We start from the raw sequence: 25296 nt of genomic DNA, 5'->3' as shown, positions 1-25296 counted from the left end.
GGGGTAATTCCTGAGTGAAAGAGCCAGGAGTAACCCCTGTGCATCGCCGGGTGTGACCCAAAAACCAAAAAAAAAAAAAAACCCACAGAATGAAACACAAAATTAAGGGCTCTAACTACAACCTAGAAAAAAAAAATCTTGAAAACAGAAAAGAGTAATGTGTGAACTGTCACGACCCCTGCCAAACTCCAAGGCAAAAGCCCGAATACCAGCATTAAAATCTCACACCAGTGAAGTGCTCCCTTACCTGCTCCTGCGGGGCACGGGGAGGAGAAACAAGAAAGCTGACCATAAAGGAACAAGCAGGGATGGGGCTGGAGCGCCCAGAGCCCATTCTGAGCTGTTCTGGCAACCTGCAGGGCTCACTAGTTCTTTCTCAGACCACTTCCCGTGCAAAGCCTGACTGAACACTTCTGCATCTTTTCTTTCTTTCTTACTAGGCAAGAATGAATAAAATTACTGGTAGTGTCTGTTATTTTTGGATCATAAATGGTGGTATTATCCCTAATAGACACAAATGAGACTCAGGTAAACTGTTAACTATCTTCAAATAATCTTCATTAGCATTTAAGCTTCATGAGGATAGATAGTATCCTTGTTCAATGCTGCCTTCAACTACGCACAATGCTTATAATATTGAAGTAACACATTATTTCTTGCGTGAATCTTTCAGCAAGTTCTGAATTCAGTTTTCAAGTTTCCCCATGAAGTCAATTAAGATTTCTTAGTTCCATGGCAGAATAATGAAAGTGCAATTTTGCATATTATTGTAATGATTCTGGAGTATTAAGAAGGTGATAACAGTTATGCAAATTTATATGCTAATGGACTAATATAATACATATATCTACATGTTACCTAAGCTATAGGAGAAAAAACTAGATTTTTTTTTTGCAGTGCTAGGAATCAAATCTTATACGTGCAAAGCATGTACTGTATCACTAAGCTACAACCCCAGCAAAAACTAGGAATTTTAAAAGTAATTACTAAACTTCCTATGTCTACTATTTATAGAACATAAAATAGAAAATCACCAAAATTCAACAGGGGAGAGAGGCATACCTCTGAGGACCTGAATAAAAAAAGGGGATGATCTATATAATAATAGTTTATCATAAAGAAAAAATACTTTGCTAGCATTTTAACATTATTTTGAGTGATTTCAACTAAGCAGATATTAAAAGATGAGTTAAGAATGGGTTTAAAACGTATTCCTGTGAATCTTTATGACTATATTGACTACATAATTTTTTACAAAGCATATTCAATCTGACTTCCTATTCTTATCATAACCCCAGAATTTTCAGAACAAGAGAAAACAAATTTATGATTTTGATTAACCGAAGTTAGTTTTTTAAAATTTCAATTTCTATTTTAATTTAAACTACTTTAAAAAATGAATACCTAATTTGAATCACTGATAAAAAATTTATTTTATTTAAAACTTAACTTATTTGCAATTTATATTTTAAAAATCTAATACGCTACATTTTCAAAGACGAAACTGTTTTATTATCTGATTTCAGTTTCTCATTTATCTACTCTATAAAATTAAAACTTTTCATTTTTGCTATTATCAACCATTATAAATTATTCCCTCCCTTTATTGTTTATTAGAATAAAGTTGTAGTTTCAACAGTCTGAAACTATAGAACCTTTTATATTATATGATGTTTATTAAAAATATTGGGGGCAGGTATCATGTTGGGTTCTGGGGCCATACCCAGTAGTCCTCAGGGCTTGCTCCTGGCTCTGTGCTCAGGGGTCACTTCTGGCGATGCTTGGGGATATATGCAGTGCTGAGGATTTAACTGGGGTCCAAAGTATGCAAGATAAGAGCCTTAACCCCTACTATCTCTCTAGGTTCTTAAAAATATTTCAGTAAGACAATTTTTAAAACGTATTAAGAAATAATGGGGCCAGAGAGACAGTATAGCAGGTGAGGTTTTTGCAATGGCATTTGGCCAACCTGGGTTAGATCCCTGCATCCCTCAAAAGTTCCCTGACCGCTGTTGGGAGGCCGGGAGTGACTCCTGAGTGCAGAACTGCCAGGAGCAAGCCCTGAGCATTGCCAGGTGTACACCAACTCCCCCAGTATGGAATTTCTTAAGAAATAAGTGAAAAAAAAAAAAAAGCTTAGGTTTCAGGTAAATTTAATGATGCTTTTTCTAAGCTACCACTGCACTTGATTTAAATACTACTTTAATTATATTTTATCTCACTGTGAACATTAAGCTTGGTAAATGATAGCAGGATTAATGACTGCCTGAGGAAGAAATTATTTTAGAGAAACTTTTCTTTTACCTCCAGTTTTCATAGATTGTAGAAGGGTTCTCTCAAATGGCACACTAACAAGTAGTGACAAATATACTTAATGAAAACATTAAACATGTAACTGAATTAATAATATGTTGTTTACTTGAAATAAAAAAAAGGAATAACATACCCACAGTGAAACATTAACAAGGATATAAACACACTGCTGGTTTAAGAACAATTAACCTTTAGGATGAGTTAGCATTTCTGTTTCCCAAAGCCTATTGTCCCAAGATTCTTAGCACTTTACCTAAATTTGAGATATATATACATATAGTATATATAAAAATATATAATATATATTTGTATACACAGATTCAAACCATTTCAAAAGTCTGGGCTAATATAAACAATATTTTAGTGTTACCTTTTAAAAAATAAGTGAATCACAACACAATTACTCAGGAGAGAGACTTTTGTCATAAAGAGGAATTTTAAAAAGTGCTACTGAGCTCAAATCCTGTTTCCTGATTACCAAAGCTCTTAGGGCATAGGCTCTTTTCAACAAGCAAATGCTAAGCTCATTATTCTAAAGGGGAGCTATGCAGACACACTGAGTTGTACATGTCGTAGCCGCTTAAGGCCAGGTTTTGACTGGAAAAGGCACAGGACTCCATCCAAAAGGAACTCCAGAGATGGTAGGTACATGCATGAGCAGACGGTGGCCTCGGCAAACCACCTCCTTTGCCACTTGATACTTTCACTGGTTATTCCCTCCAATCAGGCTTTTGTTCACCGTACATGTTCAGAACAACAAAACCAATACTTTTCCAACTTACCTCCTTGAGAAATAAGTAATTATATCACAGGAGAAAGTTAAGTTACTTTTTATAATAACAGAAATTTAGCTACTTGAGTGGCAGGGAAGAAAACAGCAGCAAACTTCCGTTTTGAATCAAAAGAGCCAGTGAAAAGTAAGAAGCCAGGAATCCCTTTCACTCCCTGTGGAGAGGACTGCCCCGGGTACCGGTGACTTGCCTCTAACAGATAAGAAAGTCTTTCAGGAAGAAACTGAACCCTAAACATGTGTCTCTTGGTCTAACATTTTCTCTACTGGACTGCACTTCATTTTCCAGCTTTTCCTATGAGTATGTACTTTTAATTAAGGCATGAATGTTAACTTCTGTAGGATTAGCATAGGTTGATATTTAATTAATTAAAAACCATATTTATAGATATAACTAGTATTGGCTCCACAAGGTGTCTATAAATCAAACCAATGCATTAGACTTAAAACTTACTCGTGTTAATTTTTGGGGAGGTCTTCTTCCACCTGGCTGAAAGTTTTAGAATTATCTGTAATACTTTAAGGCATTTTTACTAAGAGGCAATGAACTGAGACGGCTGAGCTTACCAAACTTCTTGCTTTCTTTAGTTGTGCCAGTCATCTTGATTTTTGCAACTTCAAAGAAATCTTTAATTTCTCTTTCATACAGCCGTGATAAATAATCCATGTAGTTCTTAAAATAAAAGCAGTGTACTTATTAATAAAACAAATTCTTTGTGTCAGTCCCCCCAAATCCTTTGTGCCTGATTTAAAGTTTGTGGTCTAACTTACTGATATATTGATTTCAGAAGATAAAAGTAGGCTATTTCCTACCTTTACAAAAATGGAACAGGGGCCAGAGAGATGGTGCGAGGCTAAAGTTGCTTGCCTTGCATGAACTGACCCTGGTTTGATGCTGGGTACCAGATGTGATTCCCTGAACCCTTTCAGGAGTGATCTCTGAGCACAAAGAAAGGAGCAGGCCCTGAGCACTGCAGCTGTGGTGCCAATCCCTCTCACAAAGGAACAAGTATCGTATCATTAAGTTTACAAAACCAAAATTGAACATATTTTAATTTTTTACATATGGTAAAAAAATCACAGTTTAAGTATTGCTGAAATCCGAGTTCAGCAACCACCTTTCTCTAATCACATACTCTAGTGACTGCATGGTATTGTTGTACTTCGTTGATGTCCCACAGTGAGGTAAGCCAACTCCCTAACTGAGGTCATTTGAATGACATTAGCATCTTGCTATGACAGACAATGTTGTGAGTTTTCCATCTGTAATGAACAATTTCCTTCGCAAATTTCGAAGCATAGAGTTTTAAGGACAAAGGATAGGGGAGTCTTGGTAATTCTTCTGTCATACTGTCATGTTGCCTTAATTTTTTATTTTTTAAACAATAGACAAGGTCAGCATCCAGAGTAATAAAGAAGTACATTTAGCTTCCCTAGATACTGCCAAGCTTTAGGTATTTTCCAAAATATATTATTTTCAGTAAGATTTTAATTAGTACATCTTATAGTTTTCGAAATTAAACAATTTTGCTCCTTAAAAATATTTACCTTAGCTCAAATAAAAACATCTATAACTTAGCATATAAACTCACTTAATCATCTATGTTTGTGTCTACCCCAAAACTTAATATCCAAAGGAAAGATTTTACAAATGAGACCATGTATTTTTCCAAGTACCAAATTAAATGCTATACACAGACTTGAACTAAATTAAAATAAAGCCATAGCAGAACATTATACAGGGCTATTCTTTTACATTTTTCATGGGAGGTGTGGCCCCAAACAAACAAAAACTAAAAAGAATGATGGAGACCATCTCTGTAATTATTAACTCCTCTACATGTATAAGCCTGAGCTACAGACAGGCATAGTCATTCTGGGGGAGAAGATAACTGTACAGCTGAGCTCACCGCATAAGTAGGGTATTCCTATTTTTCATGGGCTCTAATTAAGTCTAACAAAAATCTGAGCTTTGGGCTGGAGACATGAAGAGGGTTTAAGGCATTTACTTGCCTTGCATGCTGCTGATTGTCTGGTCCCCCAAACACTGCAGAGTGTAGCCTCAAAACCCAAAATAAAAACATCAAGTTCTTGTTGAGGTTCAGCCACATATAGAACAGGGGGCAATGGCCAGTGATTCTTTTTTTTGGGGAGGTCACACCCAGTGATGCTCAGGGAGTTACTCCTGGCTCTACACTCAGGAGTTACTCCTGGCGGTGCTCAGGGGACCATATGCGATGCCGGGGATTGAACCCAGGTCGGCCTCATGCAAGGCAAATGCCCTACCTGCTGTACTATCGCTCCAGCCTCAGGCCAGTGATTCTTATTTCTAAAGAGTTGGGAATAATTTTGTTGTTGTTCCTGTCAAAAAGTGTGGTCCGTGTATCTTCAAGTGCAAACAGCTATTTTGTTTTTGGTTCTGCCACAACTGGTGGTTGTTCAGGGGAGCATCTGGGATGCGGGGATCAAACTCAGGCCAGCTGCATGCAAGGCAAGTGCCATATCTGCTGTACCATCACTCCGGCCCTGCAACTAGTTATTAATTTGAATCATTATTTCTTACTAAAGGAACACTGGTTGGTCTGTTTCCTTCTTTCACTCCTTTCTTCCTTCTTCCTGTTAAAGAAAATTCTTTGTCTCTGTTACTTCTGTAACCAAATTAGATTATGAGGTAAAAACACAATTTTTTTTTTGGTTTGAACTATTAAAAGTTCAAACCATAAGGTCAAGTAACAATCCTGGGAAATAAGTCAATTTCATTTTTTTAAAAGAAGCTCATTAATATTGTCAATCAAAAATACACTGTGAACAGAGAATGCCCCATAAATCATTGCTAGGTTGGCTATAGTTTTGTTTCTTCACTTTAAATTACATTCATAAATACTGCATTATACTTAAAGACAGGGCAATAATATTCACTGAGACACAATTAGGCAAAAAGCTTATTGATTACTTATTTGAATATTCACTAGGGGACAAAGCTACATGTTGGCACAAAACGATTAAGGAGATATAATAATATTTAATTATTCAAAATATTAATCCTCCTAAAATTTCAAAAGGCAAAGAATTCCAGCAATATTAATATTTTAAAGATATCTCCAAATTAGAATTCTGTTGAGTGAAAAAAAAAAACAAACTAAATATAATGCAACAGCTGAGTTGTATTTAACACTTAGTAGACTAAGTGCGGCACAAAATTACCTAAAAAAACTAGCTAGAGAAGATCAAATAACTAGAAAACATTTTATAGTTAAAATTTAAAAATACTGTTTTGCCAAGGTTCATGTCCTCTTGTCCTTTCTTGAGTCCCCTTTTTAGTGGCACTAGAAACTGAATTCTGGATCTCACATGCACAAGGCAAATGACCTACAATTGGGCCTGCTCCGCGGTCCCCACTCTTATGCTCTCAGCTTAAGAGCCGAGAAGTAGAAGTAGAAAATATTATTTTGAACACACTCTATAAAGTCATTTGGAAAAAGGAAATAAATGAAGTTTGGCATATGAGAGTTTCATTGCCAGAATGTTGTTACTGATATACTAATTAGAATGAGCAATCTGCTTTTTTATTATCACACTTGATATAAATTTCTACCTAATCCTTTTTAGGAAGCTAAAACCTAAGATACCGAATGGAAACTGAAAAAAATGCTTCCAGGTCTGGAGTGATAGTACAGCAGGTAGGATGTTTGCCTTGCATGCAGTCGACCTGGATTCTATTCCTGGCATCCCATATGGTCTCCCGAGTACCACCAGGAGAAATTTCTGAGTGCAGAGCCACGAGGAAGCCCTGAGCATCACCAGATGTGACCCAATAAGGAAAAAAAACAAAGCTTTCAGTACAGATTAAAGACAAAGTAGATTCATGTATAAATATTAATTCCCTGGGAGAGGGTAATCATTTTAAAATACACACCTAAAATAAAAAGGAGCGGCAATTTCTGAAAGAAATGAGGCAAAAGGTAGAAAAAAATTTTTGCTAGCAAAATATAAAATGATTTTGCTCTATAAAATTCTCAGAAATTTTCGGTCATAGCTCTCTGAATGGAGTAATGTCTCGATGCTAACAAGCTACTCCTTAGAGATAAAACACATTTACTTCCTCCAGTTCGATAACATCTTTGAAGATCTTTTAGTGTCCATGCAACTAAAGGACTAGTAATTACTGAAATACCTTAATACATCTCTTGAACTTTCTTAATTTTTAACTCGAAATTAATAAAATTACAAATAAAATGCTGGAAATGTTTTTCAGAGGGTATTCCAGGCTTTCCAGTGCTCTTTTAAGTCACACACACACACACACACACACACACACACACACACACACAGATGTACATTTATCTAACGACTTGTACCTTTCAGATAAGCAGCAATTCTTGAGCTCCCTAAGTGACATGGTCATTTTTAATACTATAGGTCATGGCATAAAAGGCCAGAAGAGTGCTAGACACATGGCTTTCTGCCGCACAGGCCAATTAAACCTAAGTCGGATTATGTTATTCCCTTCCCAGGTCGCTTCCATAAAAGCCCAACCTTGAAAAATTGCAGAGTCCCTTCTAGCCATGTCCCTGTCCTCAGTACCTGGTTACCCGAGGCCCCTCTGGCTGGCGGAGAGTCAGCTCAGGAAAACCAGACATGCTCTTGCCTTCGGATAACCACAGTGTATCTGGAAAGCTTCCCCCTCAAAACCTCCCACTGTTCACCTGATACCCTTCTGAGTTTCTCACTGGAGAAGGCAGTTAATTTCCCCTCTTTCCTACAGGATTAGAGTCCCTGAAGAAGTTGGTACAGAGCAGGGCACACAAGTCACTAGCTGAGATATACGTGAGAAGAAATCACTCTGCGCCTCCCCACAGCTGATACTGAGCCCCTGGAATAGACCAAAATTCTCATTTCCAGGCCTAGCAAATTTGGCATCACCCCATTTCTTCTCTCCTTTGAATCTCTCTTTTAGTTTACATTCTTACTCTAGTCCCAACCACCATCTTCTTGGCTTACAATTTTATTTAATTTGAATCAGGACGCTTAGTTCTTAATGAATTTTCTCCACCCAGCCTTTCCCCTCCAGTGAGGAACATTGAGAGGTCATGGGACTCATCTTTTCCATGATGATTTCTCATTCCTACTGAATAAAATGTCTGCTTTCTCATTGTTCTACAAAAAGGCTGTTTTTCCACCTTTGACTGTACATGCTGGCCATCAGCCTTGAACTTCTAATTCTGGTTTATCTAATCCTAATTATTATTTAAAACTCAATCCAACTTTAGGATCCTTCATGACGTTTACCCATGACTTCAGGACATGGATTTCCCAACTCAATCTGCCAAATACTAAATTTCCAAATCAGTGCTTAACTTTTTATCGACTTACTTATGCATAATTGTTCTTTCCAGACATACTTAAAGACTGTTTGTTAGGCTCTGTGTACCAGGAATAGTGGAAAGCTTGCTTAATAAAGAATGCAGCATACTAACTTAAAGATTCTAAACACTTCAAGGGCAAACACCTCATTCACACATAATCACACTCCCTAGATTCTATATTGTCTACAAGGCAGCTCAGGGGATGATGTAAACTAAACTAAACAAAACAAAATGATGCTTCAGGCTACAGGATAGCCTAGCAACAGATGTTCAAAATTTAGCTCTTCTTTATCCAAGTAAACAAAATAATTCTACCTGATTACAGAGAAATGTAATTAACTTCTGCTTTGCTAGAGGTCTACAGCAGCATCTAAATATTACATTTAAATATTTTATATTATATAAACTATAAATATTTTTATATTTATATAAATAAAGGAATAGATACATAACTACCGACTCTAGAAGACTACACTTGTGTGAGATATTGAGGTCAAACTCATACCTTCGTTAGTCCCTCATATTTTCCATAATCTGTACTCTTTAGCCACTCCATCAGCTTGGCATATCGGAGCAAGTCTCTATGAAACGGATGATGATTGGGTAAAGTCAGTTCAACTGAGTGTTGTGCAAGAGTTGAACTCTGATCATGACCCTAGAGTAAATAAATAAATATCTTAGGCAGTATAAAGAGATGTGGTTGTAACTGAAAATGCTAAGCAATGAGTAAGAATGCCTAAGCAAAACAACACCAAAGAAAGGTAAAAACCAAGTACTTACTTTTCTGCATCATCCTGTGTCTATCAATGGAACACTACCATCAAATAATCATAAACACAGAAGAATGGCACTCTGAAAAATCAACTAATCAGCTTATCTTCTAAAGGAGTGGAGTGTGAATATTTTAATCAGGATTGTGTCCCACAAATCATATCATCTTACAACTTATGAAGCAAATAAACTCTATGATATAACCTGTATTATGAAACTCACCAGAGAAGCCATTTAGACCAATTACCTATCCTAATCTGTCCATTAGAGGGTCTTTTCTGTTTGTTTTGAGGCCACACCTAGCAGTGCTCAGAACTTACTCCTGGCTGGCAAAGTTTGGGGGACCATATATGGTGCTGGGGATAAGGCCAGGTCAGGCATGTGCCAGGCAAGCACCCTACCCACTGCACTACCTCCCCCGTCCTCCATTAGAGTTCTATACTATTTAAAGCAACAGATAAATATGGGCTATAGAATTTTAGAAATAGGAAAAACTATAGGTGAAGCTCAAGTTAATAATTTAACTGAAAATTTCGCTAATTTATTAAGTAACTCAAGTGTTTTTATTTTCAAACCTTTAAAAAGGCTTTTACAGATAGGCCAAAGAGATATAACAGGAGGTAAGATGGTTACCCAGATGTGATCCCTAACACCATATATGGTCCCTTGAGCATCATCAGACATGATCCTTGAACAGAGAAATTAGTAAGCCCTGAACACCACTGGCTGTCTCAACCACTCTGGAAGGCCCACTGCCCCCCCCTCCATGTGAAAGACTTTTATACAGTAAGTTACAGAGTCTCAGTTAGATGATGCATTGTAACTTTTGTTTTGGAGAACAGCCTTGGTACATCATCTGATCCAATTACTTCATTTTCTAGAATAAGAAACTGATAAACCTCAGAGGGTTAAATCTGACTTAAAGTTCTCAGGTCACAGTGGAGGGAAACTAGAACTTGAATCTTAACCATCAATTTTATTTTCAGTTTTTCCTAAAAGTATGCTTATCAAATGTTTAATCCAACTCAAAAATTGTAACAGCCAACTATTACTGTTATCTAAAATGATAAACATCTTCCCAACTCTCTTTTAAACAATCCAGCTCTCACGTTATTAATAAATATTTGTCTGGGACTGTAAACCAGTATCTAAGACATGGGAAGTTGAAATTAAAAGGGGCAGGCTCCCTTTGAAAATATGTACCCAAGGAGCTGGAGAGATAGTACAGCTGGTAAGGCTCTTGCATGCACACTGCAGACCCGGGTTTGATCCCCAGCATCCCATACGGCCCTCAGAGCCCGCCAGGAATGATTCCCAGGAATGATTCCTGAGTTCAGAGCCAGGAGTTACCCCCGAGCACTGCTGGGTATGGCCCCAAAGCAAAAACAACCCAGAAAAAGTACCAAAGAAAAAAGACGTGTTTATAAAGTAAATCTAATTCTATCTGATTTGCCTAGATCATTTTAAGTTATTTGTTAGTATTTTGTGAAAACTGTATTAAAATTACACCCACTGGATATTATACTTGAAGCATTGTCCACTTATTTTCCTGGTAGTTACCTAAAGTGAAAAAATACATATATATATGCATATACATATATGTATAGATAAATGTGATTTTACAAATATCCTGAAGTCAAATTCTTATAACTTAAAGAGCATTTACTTCTTCTACCTTATGTTTTATTATATACATAAAACAAGAACTTAGTGGCTATACATATGTTTTCTTTTAAATAAGGAGTACCCAGAAATAAAAAATTACTGGTCTAAGGAGGCAAATAATTCTGCAGTAAGATTTGTTAAGGAAATTTGGTTACGGAAACATGACCCCAGGGCAATATTTTTTTCCTGATGGCTCACTAAACACACACTGATGGCACCTTCCAGCAGAGTGAACTAAGAGTTACAGTTAAACAAAAGGAACCAGGAGCCGTAGCGATAGCACAGCAGGAAGGAGAGAGACTGCCTTCCGCATGGTCAACCTGGCATCCCACATGGTCCCCTGAGCCCACCGGGAGTGATCCCTGGCACAGCTGGGTGTGGCCCAATTCCCCACACCCCCATGGAACTAATCTGTATAACTGGAATGCCATGGCACTGGCATTTTTTTTTTTTAAAGAAAACTAAGTAAAGACTATTAAGCATGGACAGAATAACAGGTATTACCACTAACTTACACACTGCATCTCTAATTATAGTCATAAAGAGTCACAGAGACATTATGTAAATGTTTGTTGACTAACATCAGAAAGATGATCAGGCTCACATTAAATTAGATACTTGCACACTACAGTATCTAATATAGTTTCAGGTCTACTAATATCTCTAAGTTGTGTATCTGTTTACTGTTAAAAGGGAAAGAATTTTGACAAACTTGTTAGAGATTCTAAGTGCTTTTAAAATACCGTCTTCACTAATGAAAATTTTAAATATCTTTTCACTATCAAAAACAATCTTTACAATTTTTCTCTATAATTCAAGACTCAAGATAATTGTGTCTTACAACTATTTATGTAGGTGATTATGCAATTAGTTATTTTAGTGTCAAGAAAACTCTTGCATTAAAAAATCTTTCCTGAAAATGAAAGAATTATTAGTTCCTGTTGATTTAAATTTATAATTTAAATAGCATCTTCACATAAAGCTTTGTTTTGTAAATAGCATTTTAAAACATTACCTGAAAAATTCATTTCTAATATGAAGAATATCATCACTATCAAGCTGGAGTAAATGTGCTAACCAAAGATTATCGAGAAAATGATTTCAAAACAACTATATAAAATAAGCAAATAAAATACTTCTATTGCTTAATTCAGTCAATAATTGTCCCATTTAGACTTTATCAAAGGATTTTATTCTTTACATATATATATTTACCATAAAGACACTTTGTTCCTTCTTAAATTAGTAACAGTAACTATGAATTCCCACTACTTTGCCAGATATTCTACATAAAACCTATTCACAATAATTTTCAAGGTACTTGTTCTCATTTTAAAAAAATAACAAAACTGTTATTAACATCACTTATAATTAAGATATTAGGTTTTATCAAATTAATCTAAGTATGTTTCTTAAAAACAGTAAATGAATATGCATTAATGTATACATTAGAATCTGTAATAAAATTAGCTAATACTGAACACTTTAACTATAGTTAGGCACTCATTGCTTCAAGTATTAACACATGATAAAACTATATTCACAACAACCCTATTAATAAGATAGGTTTTTCAATGAGTTCATTATTTAGATAAAGTTATCAAAGTGGCACAAAGTCCAAACACATCCCAGGTCACCCAGCTAGAAGGTAACAGACTGGGATTTTTGTTGTGTTAGTGTTGTTTGTTTTGGGATCACACCCTGAGGCACATAGGATTGACTCCTGGCTCTGTGCTCAAGGATTATTGCTGGTGGGTTCAGGGGATTGAACCCGGGTTGGCCACTCGCAAGGCAGATGCCTTACCCACCAACTCCGGTTCTAGCCCCCAGACTGGGACTTCTATGCGAGAAGTTTGGCGTCAGTGTCACACTGTCAGTCACTGCGGCAGTAGCGCTTTCAGAAAGGATACATTCACATCAAATGCTGAGTAAACTTTCAAGATATGAAAATCTTTTCCTTCTATATTAAGACAGGTTTATGTTGTTTTCTTAAATCTGAGCAACTGGTGTACCTGTGTACATTTTCTACCATTTTCTGGTGGAAAATGTACACTGGTAGAGGGATAGGTGTTGGAGCATTGTATGACTGAAACCGGATCATGAGAGCTTTTTAACGGTGTATCTCACTGTGATTCAATAAAAAAATAAAATTAAAAAAAAGAAGGGGACTGTTGCTCCAGTAAGTCTGGGAACTTGTGCTGCAGTGCTTTAGTTTGTCTTAAATCCTTACAAATATCTTCAGAGTGGGAACATTTCTATTTTTCTATTTCTTTATTCTTACCCATGGACAACAGTGAGTACATAATACGTAGATAATGAATATTTGGTGACAGACAATATACCATCATACAGTCATCAAATTCTCCCAGATAGTCTGTCTCATAACCAGGACAAGAAAGACCCACATCTTCCAAATCTCTGGCCAAGTGATCTGGTGCACTGAATTGAAGACATAAGCAGTATCTTTTTCTGTACTTGGGACATCCCCATCCACGTTTTACAGAACATCCTAAAGTGGTTGACACATTCTGGTTTTTAACATGCATCACTCACAGGTGAGAATACTTATTAGATTTTCAGAGCTGGGAGGCAGTCATTTTACACACAGTCATTAGTTTATAAGGCAAAGAAGCAAAATCCTAACCGCATGTTATAACAAACAAGGCAGGGTACAGAAGGGATTACCATCTGCTGACTGATTTTTTTTTTTATGCCGCCTACAAATGTCACTGTCAATGTTTGTGTCAGTATCAATGCTGGTTTTTCTTTTCTTCCCAAGGCTAAGAAATTGTGTGCACCCATATACATGTATACGTATTTACACACACACACATATATATATAATTAGAAGAATAATATAAGAAAAACTGTGAATTGGGATCAGAGCAATAGCCAAGCAGGTAGGGTGTTGCCTTGCACGCAGCATCCCATACAGTCTCGCAAGTACTACCAGGATTAATTCCAGAATGCAGAGTTGGAAGTGATCCCTGAGCATCACCAAGTGTGACCCAAAAAGATAAAAATAAATACAATTGCAAATAAATAAAGATTCAGGATAGTTTTTTTTTTATTATTATTTCCTGTGAAATTCTAGGTTTGCTTTTCTCCTGATACTTTTTTTTTTCCCACTTTTTGGGTCACACCCAGAGATATTTTAGGGTTACTCCTGGCTCTGCACTCAGGAATCACTTCTGGTGGTGCTTGGGGGACCATATGGGATGCTGGGGATTAAACTCGGGTCAGCCGAGTGCAGGGCAAATGCCCTGCCCGCTGTACTATTGCTCCAGCTCCTCTCCTGATACTTTTAGGCCAAGAGAAATACTGAGTACCTCCACAGTCTCCTCATATGTTTAGTTGGGGTTCCTCCTTGACATTTTCATATCACTATCATAATATCCGTATTTCCAGGTTGTATTTGTTTTTCTTATTTCCCTAGACTGGGAGCTACTCAGAGTCTATTTATCCCAAGGAAATGGCTGGTATGCGTCTTAGTCACCTGGCAAGTGATGTCTAAGTAAGTAAGAGTAAGAGTAAGAGTAAGTGAGTGAATGCTAGGAAGAAAGGCAAGCAACAAGAGATTAAGTGCCTTTTTTTTTTTTTTTTTGCCAAAATAAACTTCTTGCTATGGAACATTAAAAAACTTCAATATGGTTAACAGGTAGCTTAAATCAGCAAGTTACAATCAATACCAAGTTGCTGTTAAGTTTAGCAAACTATTGGGGGAAAAAATCCGAGACGCTTGAGCCAAATTGAATGTACTCACAGGCACCGAAAGAAAGTAGGACCTGTTATAGAGCTGAATGAGGGCCTGAGTAAACTAATTGGAAATAAAATACAGTAAAAACAATGATTTAGAATCCTGCAAAGTAAAAACAAAACAAGAATCCAATGTTTCATACAATATTTCTTGCCCAACAAGTTCCCCCCCACCCCCGTTTCCTTCTTAGTAACTCTAGTAAAAGACAAAGAATGTGAAAAAAGTAATTATTCTCTAGCGGTTAAAATGGCTTCCATTAAAATCCCTGTATAGGGATGGAGAGATTGCACAGGAGTCAAGAAGTTTTCCTTGCAAGTGGCTGACCCTATTTGAGCTCCTGCACAAGGTCCTCCAAACCTCCCATGAGTACAGAGCTGGCCTGGAGCACAGAGCCAGGAAAGGCCCCCCCACAGATCTGGGAATACCCTCCAAGCAGTGGGAGGTGTGGTCTAAACCCTCCCCATAACCCCAACTCCCCAAATCTCTTTGTAATATTCTTATTAATAATATCGTCATAACCTTAATTATAACACTATTATATGTAAAAAATAGGCTATTGGGCTGGAGAGATAGTATTGCGGGTAGGGCATTTGCCTTGCATACACCTGACCCGGGTTCAATTCCCAGCACCCCATATGGTCTCTGAGCACTGCCAGGAGTAATTCCTGAGTGCACAGCCAGGAGTAACCCCTGAGCATCACTGGGTGTAACCCCAAAACAAAACAAATATATATAAAAGTATATATAAATATAAACAAATGTATATATATATAACATAGACAAGAATTTATACAAGTTTAAATCAACTAAAATTTACCACTGGGCTAATAATTTTTCTCATTAACACAATACCGTATGCAGGTATATTCTCAGGTATATGAGTACACAGAGCCAATGAAACATTTAAAACTCTGAATCAAGTTCTGGCTATCACCCCCAGTTACTGAAAAAAGAAAACAGGCCAAACTGTCAACATGTACTAAATATGACTTTCTTTTAACAAGTAAGGCTGCCTAAGTGGAACACACAGTAAACATGCCGTCATTTATCTGCTTTTTAGAATCAGGGAATTTAGCTCAAAGAGAACTGGACTGTCTATATATATATATGTGACAAAATACACACACCCTGAAAAACTGTAAGATCAAAACAAGTGCGTCAAAAAATGCACTGTGGTCCACACTAGGCATACCCAAGTTTCTTGCGGTAATGTACATTTAAGGTGGTCCACAAAGAGGTGACAGGAAGCTGGCATTCTGATAGTGAAGTAAGATTACCTGCTGAACAAAAACGTTATTCAGGTGGCTGGCCAGTCTCCGCGCGAAATGCTCTCGTAGGTCACTGAAGCGCTGCTGCTGCTGCCTGACCGCCAGCAGCATGTCGTGGCCTGCAAGGAGGACAGTTCCTGATTGACTGCATGGGCCAGAAGATCTGGGGAGAGCATAACATGAGGCCCCCATAGCAATGCCACCGGGTCCCGTGCCAGGCTGCTTTACTCGGGGCGCCCCAGAGGGGGGCAGGTGAGAGCCCTCCCAGCCCCAGCTCCAGCAGCCAAAAACCTCTACAACCCAACTGCCGCCATGCTCAAGGCCGCTCCCCACACACTCTGGCTGAGCCTCACATAACAGTGAACATATTCCTGGACCACAAGGCTGCTTGTGTGGCCGCGCAACACATCATAAGACACTCCCTACCCATTCGCCATAATTACCACACCATATTTGATGGAGTTCAGATAGAAGGCAACAAATCATAGAGGGGAAGATATATATATATATATATATATATCCATTTATACATATTTTCAGATATATTTACCAAAGTTCAAATCACCCAAACTTTAACAACATGTTAGTGATATTCTATAGAATGTCTTAAAGGCTCCTGACAAAATAGAACAATCTTCACACTGTTTCCTATATAAACACTTTTTTGTAAGCATATTCAGCAGTTCTTCATAACAAACAATACAAAATATATTATTTGGTTGTGTTTTGGGACAGTTATTGGGGCTTGGGATGAAAACACTCCAAATTTGGTGGTGGGAAGGTGTAATGGTGGTGGGATTGGTGTTTAAATATTGAATATAATCAAATATTGTGAACTAACTTATATAAAAAAAAAAGATCTAGGGAGGCTCATTACAGAACACCGAACGGCATCTGTCTGTGGTGGAGGTTATATGGGAGTATGTGTAGCACAGAATAATCTTACTAGCTTTCTGGCAAGGAAGAAAATAGTAAGTTCACAGGGACTCTCAAAAGTGTGACCCTGCCTCAACATCCTTAAGAGAGCTGGGAGGAACGTGGATTCTGGTGCTTCCATCTAGACCTACAGAATCTGGCGATTTGTAGCTAAATGAATAAAAAAGTCCTGCTGGTGATTCTGAGGTTAAAACCAGGTTTTGGAACCGCTGGTCTAATAAAACCGTATGCTCTCTGCTCTCACCAAAACACACACTAGGTCTCAGGATCCGTGGGCAGCACTTAGGGAAAGTAAGAGCTAACTAGAGTCCTTGCAGGACAACTGGGAGGAACCGAAATGAAGTTCTTGCTGCCAAGAGAAATTATGCTTGAAAATAAGTGAAACTTGTCTGGACAGCTAATAGCTTAGTCCTGTGCCACTTGTTGTTTTGTGTTTCTTGCCAAAAGCCTTCCATCGAGTTACAAACTCTGTTTCAAAACTTTGATCAGATTTGATCATTGCCAAGGAACACACCTGGTCGAAGAGCTACATTCATGCACTGCAGGAGGGCGTCGGCTGCATTGGTGCAGGCCTCAATGCCTCGGGAAGAAGCAAGGTCTCCTTCGTGAAGTGCCTTTATGTGACCTTTGGCCAAGTCCATGTGGTTCTGGAAAATACATAAGCCACCATTTGAACATGTCATTTTGAGAAATCCACAAATGAAATGCTACTTAGTCCAATCACCAGCTGCTCTTTCAAATTATTTAGGTAGAAAGAATGAGGCAATTGCTTACAAGTGGGCTTATATGCCGAGGCTAGTTTATTGCCGAGTGTGGTGGTAATTTATAAGCACACTTACCACAAGGAACTCTATCTCAGAAAGGAGTTTTACGTTATTAGTGTTACTAAGATGAATGAGGTGGTTGCTTTCAGAGATCTGATCCATTTGCTCTTTCACACTCTGCAGCATTTCCTCGTAACTGCTTAGTTTTGATTCAATCTGATCCACCTCCTTGAGAGCCTCGTCCAGCAACTTCATTAGGATGTTCACTTGCTTCTCGGAGGCCATGATGGACTGAATGTTGGCCTAGAAAGTAACACTTTGTATTATTTAAGTGTGTAAAAGAAACGTAAGAGAAAATTGTGCCCTCTCTGCCAGCAGACTGACAAAGATTGACATAAAACTCGGCACATCCTATTACCTTGTCACCCTATGTTTACGATTCCTTTTTTACACACTATTTCAAGAAGTTACACTGGATTTTGTTATTAAGGTTAGGTAGAAACTATATTTCAGTGTATTTCCACAGATTGGTCAAGTAGGGTTCTGCCCCACAATGTACTATCAGTAATGATATATTCTATTTTTATAAGTCAATAAGTATTAGATAAAGTGATATTTTAACATTTCTTCTAATCCTACAAAGTGTCATGTTTCTGTACTTACCATTCATATAAAACCCTAAATAAAAGTATAACCACTTATTGTTTTACTTTAATCAAGAGGGGAGTAGTAGCATGTCAGCCCTTAATCAATACAAGGAATTAATTTATAATACAATTTTGACAGAATGTGGGAAAGCATGTGGCTACAAGACAGCTCCTTCTATCATCACATGCTTTCTCTTTCATTTGTGACTATAATTTTTCCAGACAAAGCAGTAATAAACCTTATTTACACTATTCTTTATTACTGTTTTCGAAACAATTCTATTGATTCTGAATTCTCTGAAATACAGAAACTACCAAATCTAAAATTAAAGTGCAATGCAATACAGTGACTTGGAACATACATGCAATATTCATTAGGAAAGAGAATAAAAAAACCACTAAACAACATTAATAACATTAAGAAGGTTGGGCAGGAGTGATGGTACCGTGGGTAGGGGGTCTGCCTTACACAGCGCTAACCCCAGCAACCCATATGGTCCCGAATCCTGCCAGTAGAGATCCCTGAGTACAGGACCAGGAGTAAGCCCTGAGCACCGTAGTGTATGGCCCCAGAGCCAAAAAAAAAAAAGAAAGGTATCATGGTGTGAGGACAAAACCTGCAATTTTGTTTTGGGTTTGAGGGCCTTATCTGGCAGTGCTCAGAGCATCTTCCTGGCGCTGCGCTGAGAGATCACTCTTGGCAGTGATACAGAGACCATATGTCGGATTGGGGATCAAATCAAGACTGCCTTCGAGGCCACTACCTGTAAAAAACTAAAGCTCGCGCCGAAGGGGCGCGTGCACTCTCGGGCTCTCAGGGCGGCTGTGTCTCACCGCCCGAGTTCAGTGCCCTGGAACCGCAGTGTGTGGACTGGATCGGGAAGGCTGGTGGTCAAGGACAGGCGAAGGAAGAACGAGGACCAAGCTGGTTGCTGATTAGTTACCGTTTATTCAATCTTCCATCTTTCTCATCTTCCGCACTCCCAGCTCCATCCTCTCTCTGGATCAACTGCCAAGCCTTTCCATCTCTCTAACTCCCTTTTTCCTCTCTCACCCTTGCCCCTAGGTTACACCCAGCCAGGTAGCAAAATCAACATAATAAAGCCCTTCCTGAGGGCTGTCAGGTTTTAAGGGAACATAACCTAGGGGCGTTTTAAAAGCCCTTCCTGACTGCCAGTAGGCAAAATACCTCTTAAGGGTTTTTTCTCCTCTCCCCATTCCAAACACTCATTAACATCTTAATACTAGTTATTTTTGCATGGACATAGCAAGAGATACATTGAGGCTTGCAAGGCAGCTCTCCTGGCAACATCTTGCCATAGGCTCAGACCACAGCACTCAGGCCAGATTAATTATTTCTCACCCTAGCAGGGTCCAAATCTAGTTATCACTGTTTGGATCATGACAGCATTTGTTCATGATCAAGCTCTTAACTTATAGTTAAGCATTAGGCACTTTGGCCAGACCCATCTCGATGCCAGGGTAGCACACAACTCACCGCTTGCCCTGGGTCCTTCTCGTCCCCTGTTGGGACCCTGCTTTGGGGTTGCTAGGAAGTAAGGGCAGCTGAGGCTTAGGTCAAGAGAACAGATGCCCTGGAGGAAAATATCATGTAGAGTCAAATGACTCCCAGGTTACAAAAGCATAACATTTGTTAAGTCTTCCTGTGTCCATACAAAAAGGACTTGCTCTGAATAAACTTTGCAAAAGACTCAAGGAGAAGAGAAAAACATTATTTACAAGTCAACAGAACACTAAGAAAGAAGCTACAAATAAACACAGAGGAATGGGAGCACTGTGACGGGAGTAACCCAATAAACCTAAATTACCTGAAGCTATGTTACCCTACAACTACCTTAACCCTTGGATTCAACAAGGACTGTCCTGCTCTCAACAAGGAATGTTTTTTGTTTTTATTCTTTGGTTTTAGGGCTGCATCCAGTGGCACTCAGGGCTTACTTCTGGCTCTGCACTGAGGGATCACTCTTGGAGACAGCATGGCTGCCAGGGATCACACCTGCATCAGACGCGTGCATGGCAAGCACCTAATTTGTACTCTCTCTCTGGCCGCAACAAGGAATTTTTTGAAAAGTAATGCATCATTGATACTGCGATTTCATAAGTTGCTTTATTTTATATTTATAATTAAATTCTAATGCCACCCACTTTAAGAGTCAGCAGCAGGGCTCAGATCCACCAAATGTATCTCATAAGTGGCAAAGCAGGAACTGGCACCTGGACAGACTCTACTGAGTACCTTGAAGTCTCTCCAAAACTTTGCTTTCAGTGAGTCTCACACATTTGTAAATGTGGACTATCCATGCTATCTCTGGGCTGGGGTTTAACCTCACAACCTCTGTAACTTTCATGTATAAAACATGAAAAATCTGGGGGAATCTTTTAAAATATTCCTATCCTCAGAGAATTACGTATGCTTATCTTGTCAAAATAAAAACAAATCAAACCTCAAAACAGTTTTAGTATAGACTGCTCTCCCTACGTACTACTTTTAGCTCTTAACTTCCTGTAGCTGGAGCTTAAATTACATACTCAGAAACTGTGTACACAGATAAAAATGACTGATTTCAAAACATGTGGTTGGTGGGGAGTAGGGTAAGGAGGACCTTCAAGAAGGTACTCAAGGGGGGGTCAGGGGTCAATTTTGGCAGTGGTCAACCAGATAGCTCAATGATTTGGCTGCTGGTGCAGTACTGTTCCGGCCCATGAATCTTGAGGCCACTAGGGTTATCTTAGTGATTAGGGGGCCACCCTGGTCACACCCAGCAGTACTTGTGGGGGTCTCTGGGCCTACATCCAGTGATGCTCAGGGACTATGAGGTACCAGTGGCCAAACTTTAGCCTTACATATTCCCCAGTACCCTGAGCTCTCTCCGTATTCCCTGATTCCAAGATATTATGCCAGATGCATCAAACTCTTAAGCAAGTAGGTCCTCATTCCTTAATGTTCCTATTTTCCGAAGCCGATTCTTTAACGGTTCCATTTTCTTTGGGAAAATGATTGATTACCTTACCTCAGCTCAATTTATTTCCTTTATTGTTTTTTTTCCAACCACAAAAATGCTTTCCTTTTGTATTCAGAGGCTGGGGGAGAAATCAATTCCCAAGTTGATCCCAGATGGCCACTTTTTTCTTCTATCACTTCATATCAAGAACTTTCCTAAATCTAGAACCTTAGTGCCACTAACAAACGGTTGGGTCCTTCGCACAGAGTGGCAGACTGATGGGAGATGGTAATGCGCTCTCGGAGAAAGGAAGCAGTAAACCCACTCCAGGCAAAATGCTACAGCAGAACGGGAATATCAGGCAGCCTTCTCAATCCACTCCGGGTCACTCACTCGGAGGTCAGAGAAAGTCTTACCCCATCAAGCACTTGCAGCTCTCTGGACAACCTTTCTGCAAAGGCCTCAGCATTAGAGATTGCACATTCGCACCCTTCCATCATAATTTCAATATCCTGCTCCTCTCTTGCATTTAACTCTTGGTATTCATCCACAGCTTCTTCATCGCCTCCAGCCACACTCTGATTTTCTCCGCTTGGAACAGACTCTTAAAGGAGGTAAAAATTAAAAATAAAAGAAATGAGAAAAAGCAAGAAGGACTGTAACATGATACATTTTAGGTAAAGTCAGTGATAAGCACAGGTCACATTTAGTGGCTGGAAAAATAGGAAAGAAGGATTCAAATTATATGAAAAAGAATTCTTATTTGAAGAAAGAATTGCATATGTTAATATCATTTTATTAAAGAAAAAGCATGCAGTCTAATTCACTGACTTGTGATAAAATAGGCTTTAGTAACAATTTCCCAAGCATAAACTAAAATGCAAAAGCCAAAATGAAACCCATGGAAATAAACCCCACCCCCTTTTCCTAACTTGAAGTGGTGGTTGTTCTAACAAAATACTGATTATGGATACAAGAACATGAAAACAATTTGCTTTCCTTTTTTCTAGGTAAATTTTTTCTATTATTTTAATTCTTTTCATCTGTGCTACATTTTTTAAAAAATTACTTGATTAAAATGAAAAAGGTACCAATGATATAATTTATTTTGAGCAATAAAAACAGCAATGGAAGTTTGTTTTAAAAAGTTCACATGCTCTTATAAAATTTCTAAATGTTAGAGCTATAAATGCTTTCACAATGGCTCTATAGTAAGAAGCAGCACCATGGCTGTTTGAAATAAACATTTAAATAATACTATGCTCAGAAACAAAAGACTAAAAGGTCCTTTTTGACAACATTGCAATTCAGTGTTTTCACGAAATATATTTAGTGAGAGTATTTTAATAACAAAGGTTGAAATGTTTAATAAGAGAATTAAAATAAAAAACATTTTCAACCCCTATCAACTCCTAATACTGTCTTTTTTCATAAACTTTAAAGGACACACAAGCTGCATCAGAAGTTTTGGGTGCTTGATGCATTCATCGTTTTGTGATGCTGGCGGGAGAGTCCAGTGAGTGGGATGGGCGTTTGCCTTTTACGAGGTCGACCAGGGTTCGATCCCTGGCACCACATATAGTCTTTCAGCAGCTTTAGGAGTGATCCCTGAGCACTACTAGGTTTGGCCCAAAACCCAAAACCAAAAACATATTCACAGTCTTGTATGAAAATAAGTACCTACACTCAGCATTGAACTACTAGAGCTACTTTTCCCAAACAAAACAACCCAGTTAATTCAAAGTAACAAAGGACTTACAATTAGGAATGATAATTAGATTTAGATGGTGAGCCTTAGAATGATAATTAGATTTGGATACCATCCCAGGGGAATACAAAAGGAGGGATCTAAAGTGTTTGGTACAGACTGTGACACGTTCCAGTATACAAATTCTTCTAGTTTTGTGTCCTCTGAATGAGCTCATTTTAATTCATTGTGGAATTGGTGAACTGTCATTAGTGGCATTATTAGCACTAGGGGGTAAGGATTCCCCAAATCATTCTGTATTGCTTCTTACACAAGAAAATATTTTTTAAATAAACAGATATGATCGTAAATATTTCAAAAGAATTTTATCTCCACAAAACAGGCCTTTGGGAGTCAACAGTGAATACTAGCATTAAATGTATTACTTATGTGGATTTTGAAACAATAAGCTTGTTCCTGTACACAATTTCATAAAATATGCAACCAACATAACAATGGCAAGTAATAAAAATATATGGAATAGAATAAGAAGAAAAGGTGTTACGCACCTTCTGTAACTTTAGGCAGTTCTGGAGAGTAAATAGGTATGAAAAAAGCAGAGGAAAGTAAGCAAAGAATATTAGCTGGGTAGAAAAGTACACAGGCTTAAACTTAAAATACTACCCATATTTCATTTGAATGGCACACTAAATTAAGGTTTAAAAGACAATGTCAAAATCAACTACAGATAGAAAGATCCACAGAAGCTAAGTTTTCAGAGTTCACTTTCTTACTCATTTTTCTGACAGAGACTAAAAATACACGCATCTTTTCTCTTTTCCTTAGTCTTTTAAGAAACAGTATCGACTAACCCTTGGAGGCAAACACTGGGAGACAGAAGACTCCTGTGAGCTATTTTTGGGTAAGCTGTGACTCATGCATTTAGTCCAGTTATTTTCACTCAAGGTTCCAAATCTTTAGTCAGACACTCCCTCCTGACAATGGATTAGTCACGAACATTGTTACAAAGGACAAGAATGAGGCACTTTAAAAGAACACACAAGGCCAGAGAGAGAGTTCAGGGGTTAGGGTGCATGCACTGCATGCACATTAACCCTGAATTTGCTTAGATACAGCCCTGGACAGACCCCCAAGCTCTGCCAGGGGTCCAGAGTAGCCCCAGGCACTTCAGGGCCCAAGCAGCTAGAATTGCTGGGAGGGGCCCAGGCCTCCTGAGCAATGCCCTCCAAACTAATAAAAGTCAAAGAAAACAGCAAATATCAGTTCAAGCTGGCTTTTCAAACTTTATATCGTCATTAAAATTTTTTTTTTGTTTCAGTAATGAAGAAAATAGGAAGGAGAAAACTTTACACTTTAATTGCTAATAAAGCATTCTTTAAAAAAAGCCTTATCTTGCTGAGTTCCATTTATTAGCATAAATAATCAACAGCTCCCGGGAAAAACTAGTTTTCTATTAAAAGGCTATGGCGAGGGCTGGTACTGCATTGCTTTGCTTAGGTTCAATTCCCAGCACAGCACATGGTCCCCGGATCCCTGCCAGGAGTGATCCTGAATACAACAGTATTTGCTAATAAAGCAGCAAGACTTTGAATCATTTGTTAACTTATTAGAAAGTTCAACCCTGAGATTGGGAAAAAAAAAAAAATTAAAGCTACTCAAAACAGATCAAACTACATTCAAGGAATGGAAATATACCATAAAAATATGAAGGCCATTCTTTCAATACACTCAACTGCCAGATACTGGGGCTCCAAACTGGGGAGTTTCCTTGGCAGGAGCAGAACAAGGCTGACACGTGAGACTGGCCTCCGGCAGTCCCGAGCAGGAAGCCTGAGGCTGCTAATGAGCTCAACAATGAAAAGAAGTTTGGAAAGAGTATGGGAAATGAAAGACCCACAGCCAAACAGAAAATGAATGAGTAGAACAAAACAGAAAGGACAGAGCCTCACGGCTAAGCAAATAGTTTGAAGTATCTGAAATTCTATTTTTAGGTCGAAATCTCTGAGTATCAGCAATTTCAGATGTTTGCACCCAACAGAGTATTGTTACACAAATTTAGGTCAAATCTATAATGTCCATTACATAAAAAGGGTAAATTAAAGTGTTTTGCTCAATAATGAGAAACTCTGTTGACCTATGTAATGTTAATTCAACTGTTTTCTTTGAGATAAGATACATAGCTAATTTTATCCAAAAGGTATAAAAAACCAGTTTCTTGTAATTTTTATGTCTTTGTGAAATTTTAAAACAAAGTCTCACCCAACATTTCAACAATAGACTTTTAAAATCTTGTAACAAAATAATTCACAGTAACATTATTAAAGATATTAGAGACCCAAATAACTGAA

General features: G+C 38.2%; 1 protein-coding gene across 7 annotated transcripts in view; it reads right to left on the bottom strand.

Annotated features, from left to right (window-relative positions):
* Positions 1 to 25296, bottom strand: part of EXOC1 (exocyst complex component 1) — a 57268-nt gene that overhangs the window by 17518 nt on the left and 14454 nt on the right. For 2 of the 7 annotated variants that reach the window (XM_055138302.1, XM_055138304.1), the window contains exons 5-12: positions 23497 to 23517; positions 21657 to 21844; positions 17706 to 17933; positions 17381 to 17513; positions 15940 to 16049; positions 14669 to 14722; positions 8975 to 9124; positions 3671 to 3776 (exon numbers count right to left, since the gene is read on the bottom strand). In XM_055138302.1, coding sequence (XP_054994277.1) covers positions 3671 to 3776; positions 8975 to 9124; positions 14669 to 14722; positions 15940 to 16049; positions 17381 to 17513; positions 17706 to 17933; positions 21657 to 21844; positions 23497 to 23517 — 990 coding nt within the window. The remainder of the gene's footprint in view (positions 1 to 3670; positions 3777 to 8974; positions 9125 to 14668; positions 14723 to 15939; positions 16050 to 17380; positions 17514 to 17705; positions 17934 to 21656; positions 21845 to 23496; positions 23518 to 25296) is intronic. The other 5 variants (XM_055138305.1, XM_055138307.1, XM_004616442.2 and 2 more) reach the window with 3 other exon arrangements.

The sequence above is a fragment of the Sorex araneus genome, chromosome 5 (assembly GCF_027595985.1).
Source record: "Sorex araneus isolate mSorAra2 chromosome 5, mSorAra2.pri, whole genome shotgun sequence".
Lineage (NCBI taxonomy): Eukaryota > Metazoa > Chordata > Mammalia > Eulipotyphla > Soricidae > Sorex > Sorex araneus.
The sequence above is the reverse complement of the archived record's forward strand: the minus strand, read 5'-3'. Positions and strand labels throughout refer to the sequence as shown.